At 45.7% G+C, this 19388-nt stretch overlaps 1 protein-coding gene across 1 annotated transcript in view; it reads right to left on the bottom strand.

Moving 5' to 3' along the window:
* The window catches only part of LOC146072509 (store-operated calcium entry regulator STIMATE-like), a 76702-nt gene extending 59412 nt beyond the window's left edge, over positions 1-17290 (bottom strand). Inside the window, exon 1 of the mRNA XM_083179732.1 lies at positions 16811-17290. Within this exon, the coding sequence (XP_083035858.1) occupies positions 16811-16982 (172 nt within the window). The 5' untranslated portion in view covers positions 16983-17290. The remainder of the gene's footprint in view (positions 1-16810) is intronic.
* Between the last annotated feature and the right edge of the window lie 2098 nt (positions 17291-19388).

Raw genomic sequence — 19388 nt, 5'->3', positions numbered from 1 at the left:
GAAGAGGGACCTGTAATAGTGGATTCCAGTGGGAACGTATTGATAATCTGTGAGATTGAGGATGTACATACAGAAAGGGGTGAGGAATCAGAAGATGAGGACGAGGACCACATCTTGCCTCTGTAGAGCTGGTTTGTACAGGGAGAGATGATTTGCTTCTTTTCTGTGGGTACCCAAAAAAAACAATCATTTCAGCCACAGTCATGTGGCAGACCCGGTCGCTGAAATGAGATCCAAAACACGGCTGGAGATACAGACCCGAAACACTAAAAGTGGCCGGTGCACATCCCTAGTAAGAAGTGGTAACTGTATACTGTATTATCTCTCTTGCTTCCTCTAGGCCCTTCTACTGTTTGTTTATTTGTAAAATGTTTAAAAAGGACATTTTAAGTAGTTATTAACCCAAAGTCACCAGGTCTGTAAATCAATTTCACAGATTGGCTGTTATATTAATAAAATTAGCTCTAGATGATCAAATGATCAAATCATAAAACAAAACATTGTTTTGTTGTATGTTTTGAAAACAACATTTTAGTTGCCTAATTTTAACTGTACGGTTTACGAAATTATCCAATTTTGTTTGAAACCATGTGAAATAATGACGACATCTACACACATCTTCTTTGAAGTTTAAATACAGACCTCCTACGGTACATCAGCAAAACCCTAATCGCATTAACAGTGTAACTGTATGAGGAACATGAAAAACAGCTCCTTTTTAGTAAACATGCCTAAATGAAAATTAAATATATATATATACACAGTCAGTATTTATATATAACTGGTAAATTATTCATCTGTTTAAGTAAAATTACATTATATATGTAAGCAGAGGTTTTTGTGGTCTATTTTTGCAAAAATGCTTTTAGTTTATTTTCTTTTTATTGAAGTCCAAGTATACTACTTTTTTCTGAAGCATAATCTCCTTATATGCGATGAAATTGGATAACAGCTTTGCGCTGATCTGGAGGAATCCATCATGCATCAGACTGCGCAAAACAACTTTCTAGGAATGAAGAAACCTAGGCAAAGCCATTCACTATACAGTACATGCGCAACTGGGAAAACCGCATGCCATCTATTGGCAAACACACTGCAATTAGATACAACGCTGCTACACAAAAAGTGTACTTTTCATTTGGGCACACGGTGTAAAAAAAAAATACAAAATTAATAATAATAATAATAATAATAATATTATATACACATACATACACACGCATACATACAGTGCTTGATCATAGAATTCAGAGATCATATATTTGCACAAAATGCCTGATAAAGCCCCAAGCCATCATCAAGGATTCTGTGTATATTGTGGGTCTCTATTTCTACTGATGTAGTTTTGGCCAAATTGAACACACTAATTTTACTCTAATGTAAGTAATCCTGTCCTAGAGAATACATAAAGATAAGAGTCGATCGCTATTGTGAGAATTTGTAATCCTATCCATTATCAAATGACTGCAAATGTGTACGGATCGTGGCATGCACGTGCAAGGCCAAATAGTGACATAAATAGTGAAAATATGTAATAGTAATCCCTTGGGGTGGTGACCGTCCATATTTAAGAAGTGTCCTGAAAAACCAGAAGCGTGCCCAGGTGTTTTAAAAGGTGGGTGTGTGATGTGAGCACCGGCCTCAACCATCCTGTATCTGGCACGGAGTTGAGAATGGGTCAGACTTACTCACATTTGCATAGATTGGGAAAATCATTATAGTGAGAGAGTTGCACCTGTAGGTGCGACAGGATAGCGCATTGTGACATTTTCGCAAATCACAACACTGGGCGGATTTTCACTCTGTCTGGGTGGTAGCTAACCACTCGCAGTCATCTACAAATTTGCAGATCAGCGATCAGGTCCAAAAGCTGTAAACTTAAAATTCTATACACATCTCCACTTCTCTCAAAATATCTCCCAACCAGACCTCTTCGCTCTTCACCAGATCTACATCTATAATCCACACTCATTGGCCCTTATTCAGATCTGATCGCAGTACAAATGTGTTCTCAAAATGGGCAAAACCATGATGCACTGCAGGTGGGGCAGATGTAACATGTGCAGAGAGAGTTAAATTTGGGTGGGGTGGATTGAAACTGAAATCTAAATTGTAGGGTAAAAATAATGCAGCCAGTATTTACCCTGCGCAGAAACAAAATAACTCAAATAAACCCAAATCTAACTCTCTCTATACATGTTATAGAGAGAGTAACATGCAGTGAAAATGTTTTTTCCCATTTTGAGAACACACTGCGGTCAGATCTGAATAAGGGCCATTATTTGCTCCCTTTCACAATTGTACGACTTTCTGTAGGTTGTACCTAGTCTGTGGAATGCTCTCCCACACAAAATAATAGTCTTCTAGTATCCAAACCTTAAAGCATTGCTGAAAACTTCTCATCAACTGCTATAAAATATTCACAAAAAACAAAAAACACAAAATAGTGTACTGGTACCAACTGAGTCAGGAAAAATTCTGGGTCATGCCACATTTGATAAATCAAAATCTACGGTGGTATTACGACCTGATCGCTTCGCTGAACATTTGTAGAGCCCTGCAATCAGATAGCCACCTCCCCACTGAGTGAATTCCCACCCTGTGCACAGCTGCAAATCCATATGCAACTCACTCACCAAAGTGCTGGAAGACAGATATTAGTCACTCACCCTACCTGTTTCTTCTCACCCAGGAAATTACTTATTGTCATGTGTGACCTGGTCAAAAATCAATATTGGGTCATGATCTGGAATAGAATTAGAATGGCGGGTATGGGTCATAAGTTTGGTCGACGGTCATAATGGTTTCAACAAAGAATAGGTCGACAGATAACAGTAGTACTGGAGTGAAGGTATAACAAATGTGTTATTTATACGATGCTCAATCTATGAATGGGTAATTGTAAAGGAAGTATATACAATTTGTAACTTTATTCCCAATATTTATTATGTACATATTAATGGCATATTTTAACATGCTTTACAAAAATAATAAAGTAGAAATTCAGGGCCATTTAACCAATGGAAAAGTATGTCAACACAAAGGGTTATGTGGATTTAATCAGGAGCACAGGAAGATCCCAAAGAGCTTTATTTATGTAAGTAGTGTTCCTCACAATGCATTAATACATTTCATCAGAGGATAGCAACAGGTAAAAGTGGAGAATTGCTAGGGGAACTGTAGCAGAGGAACAGGATGTACAAGTTGTAGTATCTCTTTTTGTTTTAGTGTACTCATTTTTAGAATCTTATTTGTTCATTCTCAATGTTAGTTTGTTATGTTTCACACATAGTTGCCTACCCTCCTGCATTCTGCAGGAGACTCCCTGAAATAACAGCAATCTCCCTCATTTCACCTAGCCCACATTACACAGTTCATTTTTTTTTTTGGGGGGGGGGGGGGGGGGGGGGGGGGAAGGAATGAGAGATAGATACATTTACATTGAATCATCAGCACCATTTCCCAGCACTTTACCAAGTATAATATCTCTAACTGCTTTGGGGATCATCTACATTTGTATAGAAGTCATTTGAAAGATTCCTCTCAGATGTAGCAGCAGTACACACCCACGCTTCTAGGTGCCACATTCACAATCTCTCCATATATGGACTGATACACGCCCTTTGGGTGGAGCATGACACGCCCCCTCAATGGGGTGCTGTGCAAAATTCTACTGCCAAACTATAATCTCCCTAAAACTAGTTTTCAAAAGTAGGCAAGTATGGTTTCACATGTGCTATACAGATTCAACCTACAATGTTTCAATCTGTATTTGAGGTGTGAGAGCAAATTATGAGGTTGGAGATGATGGGAATGTGGACAGGGAAGACAGGTGAGATGTATCAAGCATTTTAGTTGCTATGGGCAACTTCTCCAACCTTTCAAAGACATGGTGCATCTCAAAAGTTAGATTTGTATTGTGTAGGACTATTTGAGAGCTTTAAATGTGAGAGTGACAAAGAGTTTGACATGGGTACTGCATTATTTTAAAACAAATGCAACACCAGTGTTCAAGGGTTACAAAAGCTAGCTTATTCTTTGGCAAATATTTCTTTACAAAAGAAAAATTCTGTATTATAAAATGTGCCCATGGCACACAAAGAAACACTGTGGATAATATGTACATTTATTTTCTCATGTTGCAAATATACCTCCAAATATTTTTTTTTATACAGTGACTTCACCACTAGATTGCAAAAAACAAACAAACAAACATATAGTTACTTAAAAGTAAATCTTTTTTTGCAAATTTGAAATGCTAAAAGTAAAGTTCTTAAAATACACTGCTCAAAAAAATAAAGGGAACACTTAAAAAACACAATGTAACTCCAAGTCAATCACACTTCTGTGAAATCAAACTGTCCACTTAGGATGCAACAATGATTGACAATCAATTTTGCATGCTGTTGTGCAAATGGAATAGACAACAGGTGGAAATTATAGGCAATTAGCAAGACACCCCCAATAAAGGAGTTGTTCTGTAGGTGGTCACCACAGACCACTTCTCAGCTTCTATGCTTTCTGGCTGATGTTTTGGTCACTTTTGAAAGCTGGCGGTGCTTTCACTCTAGTGGTAGCATGAGATGGAGTCTACAACGGACACATGTGGCTCAGGTAGTGCAGCTCATCCAGGATGGCACATCAATGCGAGCTGTGGCAAGAAGGTTTGTGGTGTCTGTCAGCGTAGTGCCCAGAGCATGGAGGTGCTACCTGGAGACAGGCCAGTATATCAGGAGATGTGGAGGAGGCCATAGAAGGGCAACAACCCAGTAGCAGGGCCGTTACCTCCGCCTTTGTGGAAGGAGGAACAGGAGGAGCACTGCCAAAGCCCTGCAAAATGACCTCCAGCAGGCCACAAATGTGCATGTGTCTATAATATATGAGTGTGGTATGAGGGTCCGACATCCACAGATGGGGGTTGTGCTTACAGTCCAACACAATGCAGGACGTTTGGCATTTGCCAGAGAACACCAAGATTGGTGCACATGACAGACATGACAGAGTCTGGAGACACCAAGGAGAACATTCTGCTGCCTGCAACATCCTCCAGCATGAGCGGTTTGGCAGTGGGTCAGTAATGGTGTGGGGTGGCATTTCTTTGGGGGGCTGCACAGCCCTCCATGTGCTCGCCAGAGGTAGCCTGGGTTCCATTAGGTATAGAGATGAGATCCTCAGACCCCTTGTGAGACCATATGCTGGTGTGGTTGGTCCTGAGTTCCTCCTAATGCAAGACAATGCTAGACCTCATGTGACTGGAGTGTGTCAGCAGTTCCTGCAAGATGAAGGCATTGATGCTATGCAGCGGCGTAACTATAGCACCGCAGCCCCCGCCACCGCGGGGGGGCGCTGCGCATGTGAGGGCGCCGGGGGCTGCGGTGCTATAGTTAAACCCCCCCCCAATCCCCTGCAGACTTACCTATCTCGCTGGTCCCGGCGGCTCCGTTCTTCTGCTGAGGACTACCACAAAATGGCCGCCCCCATATAGCACACAGTTCTCTGAAACTGTCTGCTGTATGGGGGCGGCCATTTTGTGGTGGTCCTCAGCAGAAGAACGGAGCCGCCGGGACCAGCGCGATAGGTAAGGCTGTGGGGGATTGGGGGGGGGTTTGCATAGGCGGTGGGGCGGCAGATCAGGGGGGTAGGGGTGCTTGGCGGGGCGGCGGCGAGGGGGGGGCGCCTAAAAACGTAGCTACGCCACTGATGCTATGGACTGGCCCGCTGGTTATCCAGACCTGAATCCAATTGAGCACATCTGGGACATCATGTCTCGCTCCATCCACCAACACCACGTTGCACCACAGACTGTCCACAGCGGCGTAACTATAGCACCGCAGCCCCCGCCACCGCGGGGGGGGCGCTGTGCATGTGGGGGCGCCGGGGGCTGCGGTGCTATAGTTAACCAACCCCCCCCAATCCCCCGCAGACTTACCTATCTCGCTGGTCCTGGCAGCTCCGTTCTTCTGCTGAGGACCACCACAAAATGGCCACCCCCATATAGCACACAGTTCTCTGAAACTGTCAGCTGTATGGGGGCGGCCATTTTGTGGTGGTCCTCAGCAGAAGAACGGAGCCGCCGGGACCAGTGTGATAGGTAAGGCTGTGGGGGATTGGAGGGGGGTTTGCATGGATGGCGGGGCGGGGGGTAGGGGTGCTTGGCGGGGCGGGGGGGGGGGCGCTCAAAACGTAGCTACGCCACTGACTGTCCAGGAGTTGGTGGATGCTTTAGTCCAGGTCTGGGAGGAGATCCCTCAGGAGACCAACTGCCACCTCATCAGGAGCATTGTAGAGAGGTCATACGGGCACGTGGAGAATACACACTAATGAGCCTCATTTTTACTTGTTTTAAAGACATCAAAGTTTGATCAGCCTGTAGTGTGTTTTTCCACTTTAATTTTGAGTGTGACTCCAAATCCAGACCTCCATGGGTTAAAAAATTTGATTTCCATTGATCATTTTTGTGTGATTTTGTTGTCAGCACATTCAACTATGTAAAGAACAAAGTATTTAATAAGAATATTTCATGCAGATAAAGGATGTGTTATGTTAGTGTTCCCTTTATATTTTTGAGCAGTGTATATCAACTCCTTTGCTGCAAAGGATGTGTAGAAATGGTTATTACATTTGCACTAACTTTAGCTACTCTCCCAGAGCCTGCATAAAACATATGATTTTTGGGGTAGTCCCCCTCAGTCACAGAAGAGTGGACACACCTCCTGTATTCCTTCCACTTCCTAATGAAGTCAGCACAATGGAGACCTTAATATAAGAAATTCCAGGGTCCATGAGGAGGGAGCAGAGCATAGATACATGTTTCTCCCACATCCAGCAGGGGACACTGCCTTATACCATGGGGATTGGGATGTGGTCTGGAGGAGCCGGCACTTTAAGAAAATCTGTCCTGCTGGCTACTTCCCCTCCCATTCCCCAGCAGACTCCAGTCTTTGGAAAAAAGTGTCCGGAGGAGTCCCGGCCACGTCTCTCTGGAGACCGAAGATTTTTTATTTTATTTTTATTTTTGTAGCAATAGTCTACGGTACCTTAGGGGGGAGCCAGGTCGGCGCTGCTTGCAGGGCACCTCCTGGACTCGGCCACCGGAGTTATCTTTTGAAGAAATCCCGGGGGACCGCCGCAGCTGCACGCGGCTTGCGTTACGGTCCCATAGGCTATCCCACACACCCCTTATAGGATTTTTATTTTTTGGTGTGGTCCTGGCATTGCTGGGATATAGGCAGCACCCGGGCCCTGTTCCAACTAATTGGGGGCGAGCAGCGGCATGACTGATATGCGGGGCACGCTTACCTGAGCGTGTGTAGGTTCTGGCCGGCGTCTTGGTTCCGTGTGCACTGTTCCCGGAGGGGAGGTTTACAGGGCGGACGGCTGGCTGGAAACAGGAAGTACTGTAGGCCTTAAAGCCGGAAGGGCAGTTCACTGAAGTGAGTCTGCCTTCTGGTCGGCGTAGCATACAGTCGATAAGCGGTGTCTGGTCTCCTCAGCAGCGGCAGCTCCCAGTGGCAGGGTACCTGCGCTGTATGATTCGTTTGTCCCTCTCCCATCCCCAAGAAAGGTATTGTGGTCTGGGGAGTTGGACTGGGGGGTGGAAGAAAAAGCAGGGTTGCTGGAGCTTCTCACCTGTTCCCTGTCAGACACAGCATAGATTCACTGTGGGTGTGCACTGTGAATGATCATGGCTGAAAGGAGGGCTTCTAAGGCTTCTCTCAAGCGTTATACATGTAAGAAATGCAAGGTGCAGTTTAAACAGCATCTAGAAGGTGTGTCTGTTTGTGAGTCATGTTATAATGCACCGCAGTCTGCAGGTATGCATCAGCAGACGTCGGACTTAACTGCAGTTCTGGCAAATCTAACAAGCAGAACTGGCAGCGTCTCGCAGAGAAAGAGAAGTTCTGCATACTCAGATACAGTCCCTATCATCAGCCGAGCCTCCCTGGGCGACATCTCTTTTGAGGTCAGTAGATTCTTTAGCAAGATCTTTTCCCTCTGTTTCTCAGGGCTCTCCTAGGATTAGGAGGGCTGAGGTTTTATTTCAGTCAGATGAGGATAATTCCTCGGCTGAAGAGGGTGAAGTTGCTGGAGAATACTTTGAGGCTCCAGTGGAGGAATTTATTGAGGAGGATCCTCAGGGCATGGACGCTCTTATAAGGACAGTAAAAGAGACCTTGGAAGTCTCTGATCCAGAGATCCCGGCTCCGGTGTCCATTTTTGGGAAGATTCCTAAACGTCAGGTTTATTTTCCTGAATCTCCTGAACTGGATAGAATTTTATTGGAGGCGTGGCAGTCTCCAGATAAAAAGTTCCAAGTTTCCAGGAGGTTTAAAATTTTGTATCCCTTTGCACAGGATTCTAGGAATAGATGGGAATCCCCGCCTCCGGCGGATACATCTGTGTCCAGGCTGTCAAAACGCACAACCCTTCCTATTCCAGGGGCTGTGGCGCTAAAGGAAGCTCCAGATCGTAGACTGGAGTCTACTCTGAAGTCTATTTACTCAGCCTCTGGTTTTCTCCTAAGACCCGCTTTGGCGGGAGCGTGGGTGAGTAAGGCGGTTGAGAAATGGGCAGCCCAATTGGCGGCGGGCCTGAAAGGTGATAGGCCTAGATCGGAGCTGATACCTTTGGCTGAGTATATCCAGGATGCAGCTGGATATTTGGTGGAGGCCGCCACGGATTCAGCTACCTTAGGTGCCAAGATTTCTGCATCCTCGGTGCTGGCCAGGCGTTCTCTGTGGCTCCGTTCTTGGCAAGCGGAAGCAGAGATTAAAAAGGCAGTGGAGGCTCTTCCATTTAATGGAGAAATTTTGTTCGGTCCTGAGTTAGACAAATTAATTTCCCAGGCCACAGGTGGGAAGTCGACTTTTTTGCCGACTCAGACACTAGCTTCCAAGAGACCTTATGGGGGTCCTTCCTTTCGGGCCTTTCGAGGTGCAGGGGCGAACAGAGGTAGAGGCAGAGGGTTTTCTGCCTTCAGAGGTAAACGCGGCAGAGGAGCAGCCGTGTCTTTGCCTGCAGCGCCCTCAGCTCGCCGTCAGGAGCAGAAGCCCCCTGAGAAGCCGGTTGCATGACGGGTTGCCCGACCATCTGGGGAGTTCCCAGGTGGGTGCAAGGCTGTTGTCATTTGTAGGAGTTTGGCAGCAGGTTTGTATAGATCCTTGGATTCTCCAAGTTATTTCAGAGGGTTATCGACTGGAGCTTACAGCGTTCCCTCCCAAAAAAAATTTTTTCTACAGGTCTCCCGTTAAGAGAGCAAAAGAGAGAAGCTCTCAAGCTGGCAGTAGAAAAACTGGTACAATCAAGGGTAATTGTGACAGTTCCAGCAGATCAACGGGGGCTAGGATTTTATTCGAATCTATTTCTAGTGCCCAAAACAAATGGGACGTTTCGACCAGTTCTCAACCTAAAGAGCTTAAATCAGTTAATTTTGTACCGCAGATTCAAAATGGAATCAGTGCGGTCGGTAGTGGCAAGTCTAGAGCCAGGGGAATTTTTGATGTCCCTGGATATAAGAGATGCTTATCTCCACATTCCCATTTGGGAACATCATCAGCAGTTCGGTTCGTTATTCAGGAAACTCATTTCCAGTTTCGCGCTCTACCATTCGGCCTGTCGTCTGCGCCTCGGATTTTCACAAAGATAATGGCCTGCATGGTGGCAGCGCTTCGTCGGCAAGGGATTGTGATCATACCATATTTGGACGATCTACTGATCAAGGCTCCATCGAAGGAGAAGTTGATGTCAGATTCTTTACTCACTTACCGTTTTCTGATACAGCACGGGTGGATAATAAATTTCCCGAAGTCTCAGTTGCATCCGACACAGACCCTGGTGTTCCTAGGGCTGTTATTGGACACGGTCCAACAGAGGATTTATCTTCCTCGGGAGAAGATCTTGTCCCTGCAGACAATGGTGAAGCGGGTACTGGAAGAGAAATTCTTAACAGTTCATCTGGCCATCAAGCTTCTGGGGAAGATGGTATCCTCGTTCGAAGCCCTACAATACGGGAGGTTCCGATCCAGGGAGTTCCAGTTGGATATCCTTTCCCAGTGGTCGGGGTCTCACCTCCACATGAAAAAACGGATAAGGCTGAAGCCCAGTACGAGGCTGTCCTTGCTGTGGTGGTTGGACAGGGACCATCTGTCAGAGGGTCGCCAATTCGGTCCTACGGATTGGACATTGGTGACAACCGATGCCAGCACCAGAGGCTGGGGAGCGGTGGTCATGGGTCATTCATTTCAGGGTCGTTGGTCCTGGCAGGAAGCCCAGGTTCACATCAATATTCTCGAATTGAGGGCAATTCGGTTGGTATTGTTTCATGCATCCCAGCTTCTTCAGGGAAGAGCGATCCAAGTTCAATCCGACAATGCCACGGCAGTGGCCTACCTCAACAGGCAAGGAGGCACGAGGAGTCGTGCAGCAATGAAGGAGGTTCGGCCAATTTTTCAGTGGGCAGAGCGGCATGCCTTGAGCCTGTCAGCTGTGTTCATCCCGGGGGTGGACAATTGGGAAGCGGATTATTTGAGTCGGAAAGATCTTCACCCCGGAGAATGGGAATTGAATCCAGAGGTGTTCCACCAGTTGACGGTCAGGTGGGGGGTGCCTCAGGTCGACCTGATGGCATCCAGAAGGAACAACAAGGTGCCTCGGTATTTTGCTCGGTCCAGAGACCCGGCGGCAGTGGCGACAGACGTATTCTCCGTTCAGTGGCAATTCAAGCTAGCCTATGCATTCCCGCCTTTCCCGCTTCTTCCTCGGTTGCTCAAGAAGATCAAGAGAGAGTCATCAATAGTCATTCTGATCGCTCCAGATTGGCCGATGAGATCGTGGTACGCAGACCTGCGAGGCCTACTGGTGGACGATCCATACAGACTACCGCTGAGAGAGGATTTGCTTCTTCAAGGGCCGTGCATTTACCCAGGCTTACGTCGGCTTCATTTAACGGCCTGGCTGTTGAGTCCAAATTACTGAGAAGGCGAGGTATTCCGTCCGCAGTAATTCCTACGATGGTGAGAGCAAGGAAGGATGTCACTTCAGCCCATTATCATAGGATCTGGAAGGCATACATTGTGTGGTGCGAGGGTCAGCAGCTTCCAAAGGCAGTATTCTCTTTGCCTCGGTTTCTACGTTTTTTGCAATCAGGATTTTCGTCTGGTTTGAGTTTGAGCACTTTAAAGGTTCAAGTGTCAGCTCTATCAGTCTTCTGTCATAGAAGGTTGGCTCTGATTCCAGAAGTGCAGACGTTCTTGAAGGGGGTGCTTAGATTAAGACCACCTTTTTCTGCACCCACAGAACCATGGGACCTTGGTTTAGTTTTGGATTTCCTACGGTCAGAAAGATTTGAGCCTTTGGAAGTGGTGGATCTACGATATCTGACATGGAAGACTCTGATGCTTCTGGCGTTAGCTTCAGCGCGTAGAGTCTCAGATCTAGGCGCCTTATCTTGTCGTTCGCCTTTTCTAGTTTTCCATCCAGACAGAGCGGAGCTCAGAACTCGACAGGATTTTTTACCGAAGGTTGTCTCGGCATTTCATATTAATGAGCCGATTGTAGTACCAGCATTTTCAGGAGAATTGGCATCCTTGGATGTCGTCCGAGCATTAAGGTGCTACGTGCGACGTACAGAATCGGTCAGGAGGACTGATTCCTTGTTTGTCCTTTATGATGCAGCAAAAAGGGGATCTCCAGCGTCTAAGGCGACATTAGCTCGCTGGATATGCCTAGCTATTCGAGAGGCTTATTGTTTTGCTTCTCAGCCAACTCCGGCAGGAGTGTCAGCCCACTCCACTAGGTCAGTGGGGACGTCTTGGGCGGCAGCCAGAGGAGTGTCCTTATCCCAGGTATGCCGGGCGGCTACTTGGGCAGGGTCAAATACTTTTGTCAGGTTTTACAAATTTGACACTTTTGCACGGCCAGAGGCAAATTTTGGCAGGGCCGTGTTGCAGGGAGAGTAGCGCTGACCCACCCGTGGGGGTAGCTTTGGTAAAATCCCCATGGTATAAGGCAGTGTCCCCTGCTGGATGTGGGAGAAAAGAGGAATTTGGTACTCACCGGTAATTCCGTTTCTCCTAATCCGCAGGGGACACTGCGCGCCCTCCCAGCGCTTCTTCTTTTTTTCTTATCATATTTTTGGTTATGTCTAATTTACTGCATGGACCAGTAAGAAAGTGTGTCTGAGTGATTTCACTGGTGATGGTTTTTTTGTTGGTAATATTAACTGTTGGCTTTCCTCTCTGAGGTTCCGGGTCTCCTCTCCTCTCGGACACAGTTTTTTCCGTAAGACTGGAGTCTGCTGGGGAATGGGAGGGGAAGTAGCCAGCAGGACAGATTTTCTTAAAGTGCCGGCTCCTCCAGACCACATCCCAATCCCCATGGTATAAGGCAGTGTCCCCTGCGGATTAGGAGAAACGGAATTACCGGTGAGTACCAAATTCCTCTTTTCTACATAAATTGGTAATTTTTGCCTCATCCCTATTAAAATGTGCACCAATTGCAGTTGTTCCCCCCACAAGAGGTGGGGCTTAATTGTGCAGCTAACTCTGCCCCACCCATCTGCATTTCCTCTTGCAGCCATTGCTGAATTGAATGTATGTACGATGAGATTAGTTGCAAAATAAAATAAAAAATGACTGCAAATGGCATGGGTCAGGGTTTCAAGATTTCCCATCTCCCAAGTCCTGTCTTGGGAGATAGAACATTAAAAATTAGGTCCCCTAATTTAAATGTTTATACCAGGCACCCAGAGGCAAAAAAAAAGAAAAAGGAAGATCTGGTGCACCATCTCCTTAATGCCCATCCAGACAGTTCTGATCTACCCCATCTCCTGTTACTGACCCAAATATACATGGGGCTACCCTGTTTTGAAAGAGTCTCCTCTTTCAAACAAACAATCTTCCCCTCAGCAGTTATTGCCAGGTGTGCACCAGAAAAAACAAACAAACCATCTTGTATCTAAAATAAAATGGGCCCTCTCAGTCAATCTTGTAATTTGTCCAAACAATGATAGACATGTTGGGCTACCATATTATTCATACACATACACTAGTAAGAGTTTTAACGAAGATGGAAAAAATGTGCATAACAAAAAATTTTTTAAAAGGGATCAGAAATACAGGATTTTCCATTGCAGATAATCATTTCAAAGGAATAAGGTCAATGTTTTTTATTCCAGTCATATATTTGTAAAGAAATCATCATAAGTAATAAAAAACCAATACCACAAAAAGAAAAACTGGCTAAATTTAATTCATTTGTTGAGTGACGCCCCGATGCAGGGGTTGCTGGGAGGGATCTTATTGGATCCCTCTCAGGGGGGAGGTACTATAGCAGCCTATAATGCCATCCAAGCCCTCGAACCTATCACATTCTGGGGCTTTGTGCATATGCGGTAATACGGCCAAACATTAGAAAACTGTATTTTTTGGCCGCATTTTTAATCTCCTGCATCCTTCTTGAAAGTATAATGAAATGCATAAATGTGAATTTAGAAAAATGGCATCAGCATAGGTCTTAAAAATCCCTTAGCAGCAAAAGGATTAAATGAAAAGCCCAACAGCAAAAATCATTGATGTAACTGAAATATACAGTAAGTTTAACATTAAATGGAAGTGCAATTATAAATGTCCCAACATGCCAGTATATGAACAGGTTTAAAATAAGGGTTATTAAATATGTTTAAAGAAAGATATTTAAAAGTAAATGTCTACTCATGTATATGTTCCTTCTTATCCACTTTCTTTTTTAAATACCATTTACTTCAATCACCATATAAGCTTAGAATGAAACTGAAGTGTCTGTCTCCCCTATATTTAATTAGGAATGATTTTTATCTGCCCATCACAAGGACCAGTAGTACGGAAGAATCTTTTCATGGCGAATATGTACCAGTCCTGTCACTTGGCCAAACAACTGAACAGCAAGATTACTGTACACGGGAGAAAAAAAATTCAACTGTTCAATGCATTAGCCACCTGGCAGGATTACTTCCTGATGCACGGCCTATTAATCTTCATCTTGTGACTACATTTACAATGTAACTGATAATAAAACACACTATAATATTTCTCAGCTTGTGGCCATCATAAATACGAATACTATAAAAGCTGCTTGTGAGTACAAGATAATGGGAATTGTATGCATAGATAGACGTCATATCTACATTATCTGCTATTCTATGTCTTGAAGCATAGAGTAACAATAAGCAATGATAGCTTAACTAAATTTATTATACTGAGTGATTATCAGATTATGGTAACACTTTATTTACAAACAACTGATATTTTAAAATGTGTGTGAATTATTCACATGCCAATTTATAGATTATACCATTTCACAAAACATTAGTTTGCAAACAGAACTGCTGATAATGCTACGGACTGCAGATTTCAGTAAAAAAGGAAAGCATGCATACACCCAAGTGTAAAGCTGGGTCTACACTGCACAATATCGCTAACAATTTTCCAATGAACGGACAAGCAATATACAGTAGTACGTACACAATGCAGATTATTCAGGTCTGTTTGTTCAGACCCCTTGTTGTGCGATGGTCCAGGTCCGATGGTGTGCGTCTGCACATGCGCAGATGCATTTATGCACATGTGCAGACCCAGGGTGCGTGCGGCCACGGCGAACAGTGTATTCGCCGGGTGCATGCACCCAACATTGTGTGTGGGGGTGTGGGCCGGGGTACTCGCCCATGGGAACACCCAGCGTTTCATGGACGTTCCCATGGAAATTGCCAGGTGACTTGAGCGCCGGGGGGCGGGCAGCTGATATTTCCTCCAAAATGTACACTTATCACTTTATATATGCATGCACGCACTACATATTTCGATAGTCGGCGACCATCGAAAGATGTTGGAGGCTCCCCATGGCCTGCAAATGGATGTTTATGTCAAACATCCATTCGCATGCCTTGCATGCAAACCCACAATGTAAGGGGGGGCGGGCGGGCGGCCCTGCATTCACAGGGCTGGCTCTGGTGGACTCGCAAGGCTGCGAATTTGCAACCTTGTGAATCAACCAGATTAACCCCCAATGAACGATATAGTTAATGATATTGTTTAGCAGCCACATCTAGGAGCACGCTATCACAGATCAAATAGTCAGGGTGTGACTGCATATACAGATTACAGTTCATTAACGACCTGCGGGAGCAAGCATCATTAATAATGCAGGGTGTACATACTAGATGATATGCTGGATATCGGTAAAAATCTTGTATTATGTGTATGCACCTTAAAGGAGTCCCAGCACGGTGAGGCATGCTAGGTCACTCCTTGACATAGCAACAGGGTTGGAAGGTCGACACAAGAATTGGGTCAACAATGGAAAGGTCGACATTAGTTTTTCACATTTTTTTTAGCCCACATTTGCCGAAAGGCAGTATTTCATGCCCTACCATCTACTGGGGCATGGAGGGAGAATAGTATAAGGTGCCGAGCACAGTGAGGGGACACTTTGACGTTGTCCATGTTGACTATGATGACATTCAGGACAAAAGAGTGAAAAATTCCTGTCAACCCTTTGAATGCCGACCCTGCCATTGCCACAAACGTACACATTAGGGCTCATTTTTGTTGGGAGACACCTAATCTACCAGTATATTTTTGGATTGTTGGGAGTAAACCAAAGAACCCTGTTTAATCAATGGGGCAGACCCTTAAGTTTTACAAAAGTAGGTGAAAATGTAAGTATAATGAATAGGTCCCCTAGTGTTTTTTGGTACTACAGGTATATTGGATAAAAATTTAGAAAACACGTATCATTCCATTGTATTACATTTGGGCACAGATAGATTATTTGTGATGATCAAGTCCAGCTTAAGAAGCCGATTTTTCATTGGCGACATCACTGCTGTAAAGGGGAGCACACACGGGGGGATTCATCGAAGCGATTTTGTATATTCAGGTGCTGCTCCTGGGGCTGGCAGGATGTAGTTAGCAGTCTCTCTGACGGCTTAACTACATCTTTATTCACACCAAGTGTATCGGGGCTTGACGTATGCTTGCAATGCTCCCACGGGGCTAAGCCCCTATTATCCATGCAGTGGGGGCATGGCCAGCGGCTCTGTGAGATGCAGTTCATGCCCTCAGCCCCTCTGTCTCCAGTAATAGACACTGCGTGCAGTAGAGCAGCGCTGGGCAGGGGGACTCCCATCCCGTCCCCAAAAAAGGGACGGTGCCATGAAAATCAGGACAGTTGAGAGGTGTGGTACTGTGCATGTGCTCAGCTGTAAAGAGCCAGACATGCTGTGATTGTGCTTGGTTAGTGGGTACTGATGGCCAGTGAGCATGGGAAATCCTTGGGGCATTGGTTATGGGTCATAGGATCAACACAATTACGGTCAACATTCAATAGGTCAACACATGAAAAATGTCAACATGTGAACTAGTCAACATGGAAAAGGTCGACCTGACTCACATTTTTTGGTGTCTAAGTCGACATGTACACTGTGTAAGTGTACCCCAGTGTTCCAAATGCTTTGAGCACACTATCATATTCCCATTCCATGTTCACTGGGGTGGCAAAGTTATGCACAAGTCATTTGTTTGATAAAAAAAAAAATGCATGTCATCATGTGTCAACCTTTTCACTCTTGACAATTAGTGGTGGACATTTTGACTGTCGACCTAATCACCACATCCCCGGTAATCAGGGAAATACAGGTAAACAAATATCACATTACATGTTAAATAAAGTTGTATATGATATAAATGATCACAATGTGCATGTAACACATATAGGATAGAGTGCGGGTAATTATACAGCATGGGAAGTGCACACATTACAAATACTTTGTACTTACACATGAGACAGCTGAACGCTGCTGCAGCTAGCACCGCCTGAATGAGGACCCCGAAGTGATCAGTGAGCGCCCCATTATCGCAGCCCTGTGGGACAGATTTCACCAGCTCAGTCATATTAGTGACCACTTGTTGGAGGATCCTCCGACCATTCCTGTTCAAGGGAACCATCATGTTTGCTACTTCCAAGCAGAGAGGCAGAGTTATCCCAACATTACAGCTCCATGCAAAACCAACCTTCCCTAATGTTTCCTCAGAATTCCTTGGTGCAGCTTGTTTTTTCCCTGTGCACTCCTTTTTGTTAAAGCACTGCAATAAAGTATTTGGAAGCCAAAGTTAATGGCAAAGTTTATAGAATGAAAGTTCCTGTATGATTTTCCGTTTTTTGCAGTCTGCAAAAAAGCAAGTGACTAGTTTCCTACTGCTGCATGCACTGATCAACTTATCCACCCCCTCCCCTCTCCATTCCTTTCCCCTTGCCTCTCCAGGCTCTGTCCCTCCCCGTCTAATTACCAATTGTTAATGGTCATTTAGAATAGATTAAAAACTGACTCTCTTAAGGGGCCTACACACAGAGAGATTTTGCTTTGCGATCTGAGTGATGCTAGATCGCTCAGACTGCTCAGCAAGATTGGTCAGCACACAGCACTGCACAGCGATGTGTGCTGAGCGTTCTGTCAGGGCCAACCTTCTCCAGGGAGTACACTGGCCCTGACTGGTGATTAAGTAGATTTTTCCAGCATGCTGGATATTAATTGTCGGGCGATAGCAATGTGCAGGGCTACAAACGGGCGATGTAGGGACGTTTTCTAAGTGATTTAGTCAGATCGCTTAGAAAAGGCCCTGATATCTACCTGTGTGTATGCCCCATTAAGATGGGAGGGTACTTGTGTATTATAGCGGCGCCCATCGCATCGCATACCATAAGGCATGCGATGATATGCGATGCGACGCGATATCGCGCGATATTGTACAATGTCATACAATTTTAAAATTGTATGACATTGTGTATGGCATACAATGCCATACAATGCGATGTGATGCGATTAAACATTGTATAAGCACCCTAATGGGTGCTTACAATGTGAAATGCACCCCCACGCCACCCCCCCACTATAAACGTGAACCCGACGAGTGGCGAGCGCAGCGGTACGCGTCCTCCGACCTTTTCATACCCCCACTATCCACGTCGGCGTGGAGTTGAGAATAGAAAGTGTGGCGAGCGCAGCGAGCCCGAAGCGTGGCGAGCATACCTTCACAGGTATCGGCGTCCCCTCGCGGGCTTCACAGGTATCCCCGTCCGCTCGCCACGCTTCGGGCTCGGTGGCTCGCTGCGCTCGCCACACTTTCTATTCTCAACTCCACGCCGACGTGGATAGTGGGGGTATGAAAAGGTCGTAGGACGCGTACCGCTGCCCCTCGCGGGCTCGCTGCGCTCGCCATGCTTTGGGTTCACATTTATAGTGGGGGGGTGGCGTGGGGGTGCATTTAACATTGTAAGCACCCTTTAGGGTGCTTATACAATGTTTCATCGCATAGGGGGCAAAAATCGCATCGCATCGCATGCCATCGGGTGCATGGCATGCGATGCGATAAAAACATCGCACGATATACATCGGGGGCACTGCTATAATACACAAGTACCGATGGGAGTTCTATTGGAGATGGGATGTTGCCCATAGCAACCAATTAGATTCTACATACCATCTTCAGTAGAACTGCCATAAATTTACCCCTTATAATCCCAAAATTCACCCAGGAAGGAAAAGTCTGAATGTAGCCTAAACTCAGAAGGGGAAATTACTGATGGAAGTTCTATTTCAGGTGGGATGTTGCTATGGGCAACCAATCAGATACTATTATCTTCTAGAAGGCGCTAAAGAAATAAGAAGCATATGATTTCCATAGCAACATCCCATGTGAAATAGAACTCCCATCTTAGTAAATTTTCCCCAGAACATCCAAAGCTGAACCTACTGTGCATCCCTTTCCCTACCTTCACTTCAGATTCCAATCAGTGTTTTAGCAAACTGTACACCTTCCCTGCCAATACACCTACCTACCCAGTTCCCTCTATGCAGGGTCGCCAACAGGGGGGTGCTGTGGGTACAGCTGTCCCAGGCCCCTGCCTATGGAAGGGACCAGGCAGCTCATTTTGCCCACAGCAACCACAGCTGTGTGCTGCCTGCACTGCGCTCGGTCCTCAGCAGTTTCCAAAGTTTCCAGCAGTTTCTGGCGGCCAATTACAGTGCTGCACCAGCTTTTGAGCCAATCAGAGCTTGTGTACCGTTAGCCAATCAGAGCGGCTGCCGGTACACAAGCTCTGATTGGTTCACCGGCCGGTGCTACATTTAACTGTCCGCCGGCGTCCTGCAATGAAGAAGCCAGGCTGTGATTCAGGACTTGCTGAGTCAGGCGGTAAGTGAAAGTGTGGGGGGGGGGGGGGGGGTGATGGGGGTCTGCGTGCACCAGCACTACATACTGAGAGATACAGTATGTACAAATAATGGGACCCCAAAATTCTTGGTGGCAGCCCTGCCTGTATGACCTGATCCCTTTCTTAGGAGGGCACATAACTTC

Source organism: Crinia signifera, chromosome 4 (genome assembly GCF_055691185.1).
Source record: "Crinia signifera chromosome 4, ASM5569118v1, whole genome shotgun sequence".
NCBI classification, from domain to species: domain Eukaryota; kingdom Metazoa; phylum Chordata; class Amphibia; order Anura; family Myobatrachidae; genus Crinia; species Crinia signifera.
Note: the sequence above shows the minus strand (reverse complement) of the source record. Positions and strands in the feature narration are given on the sequence as shown.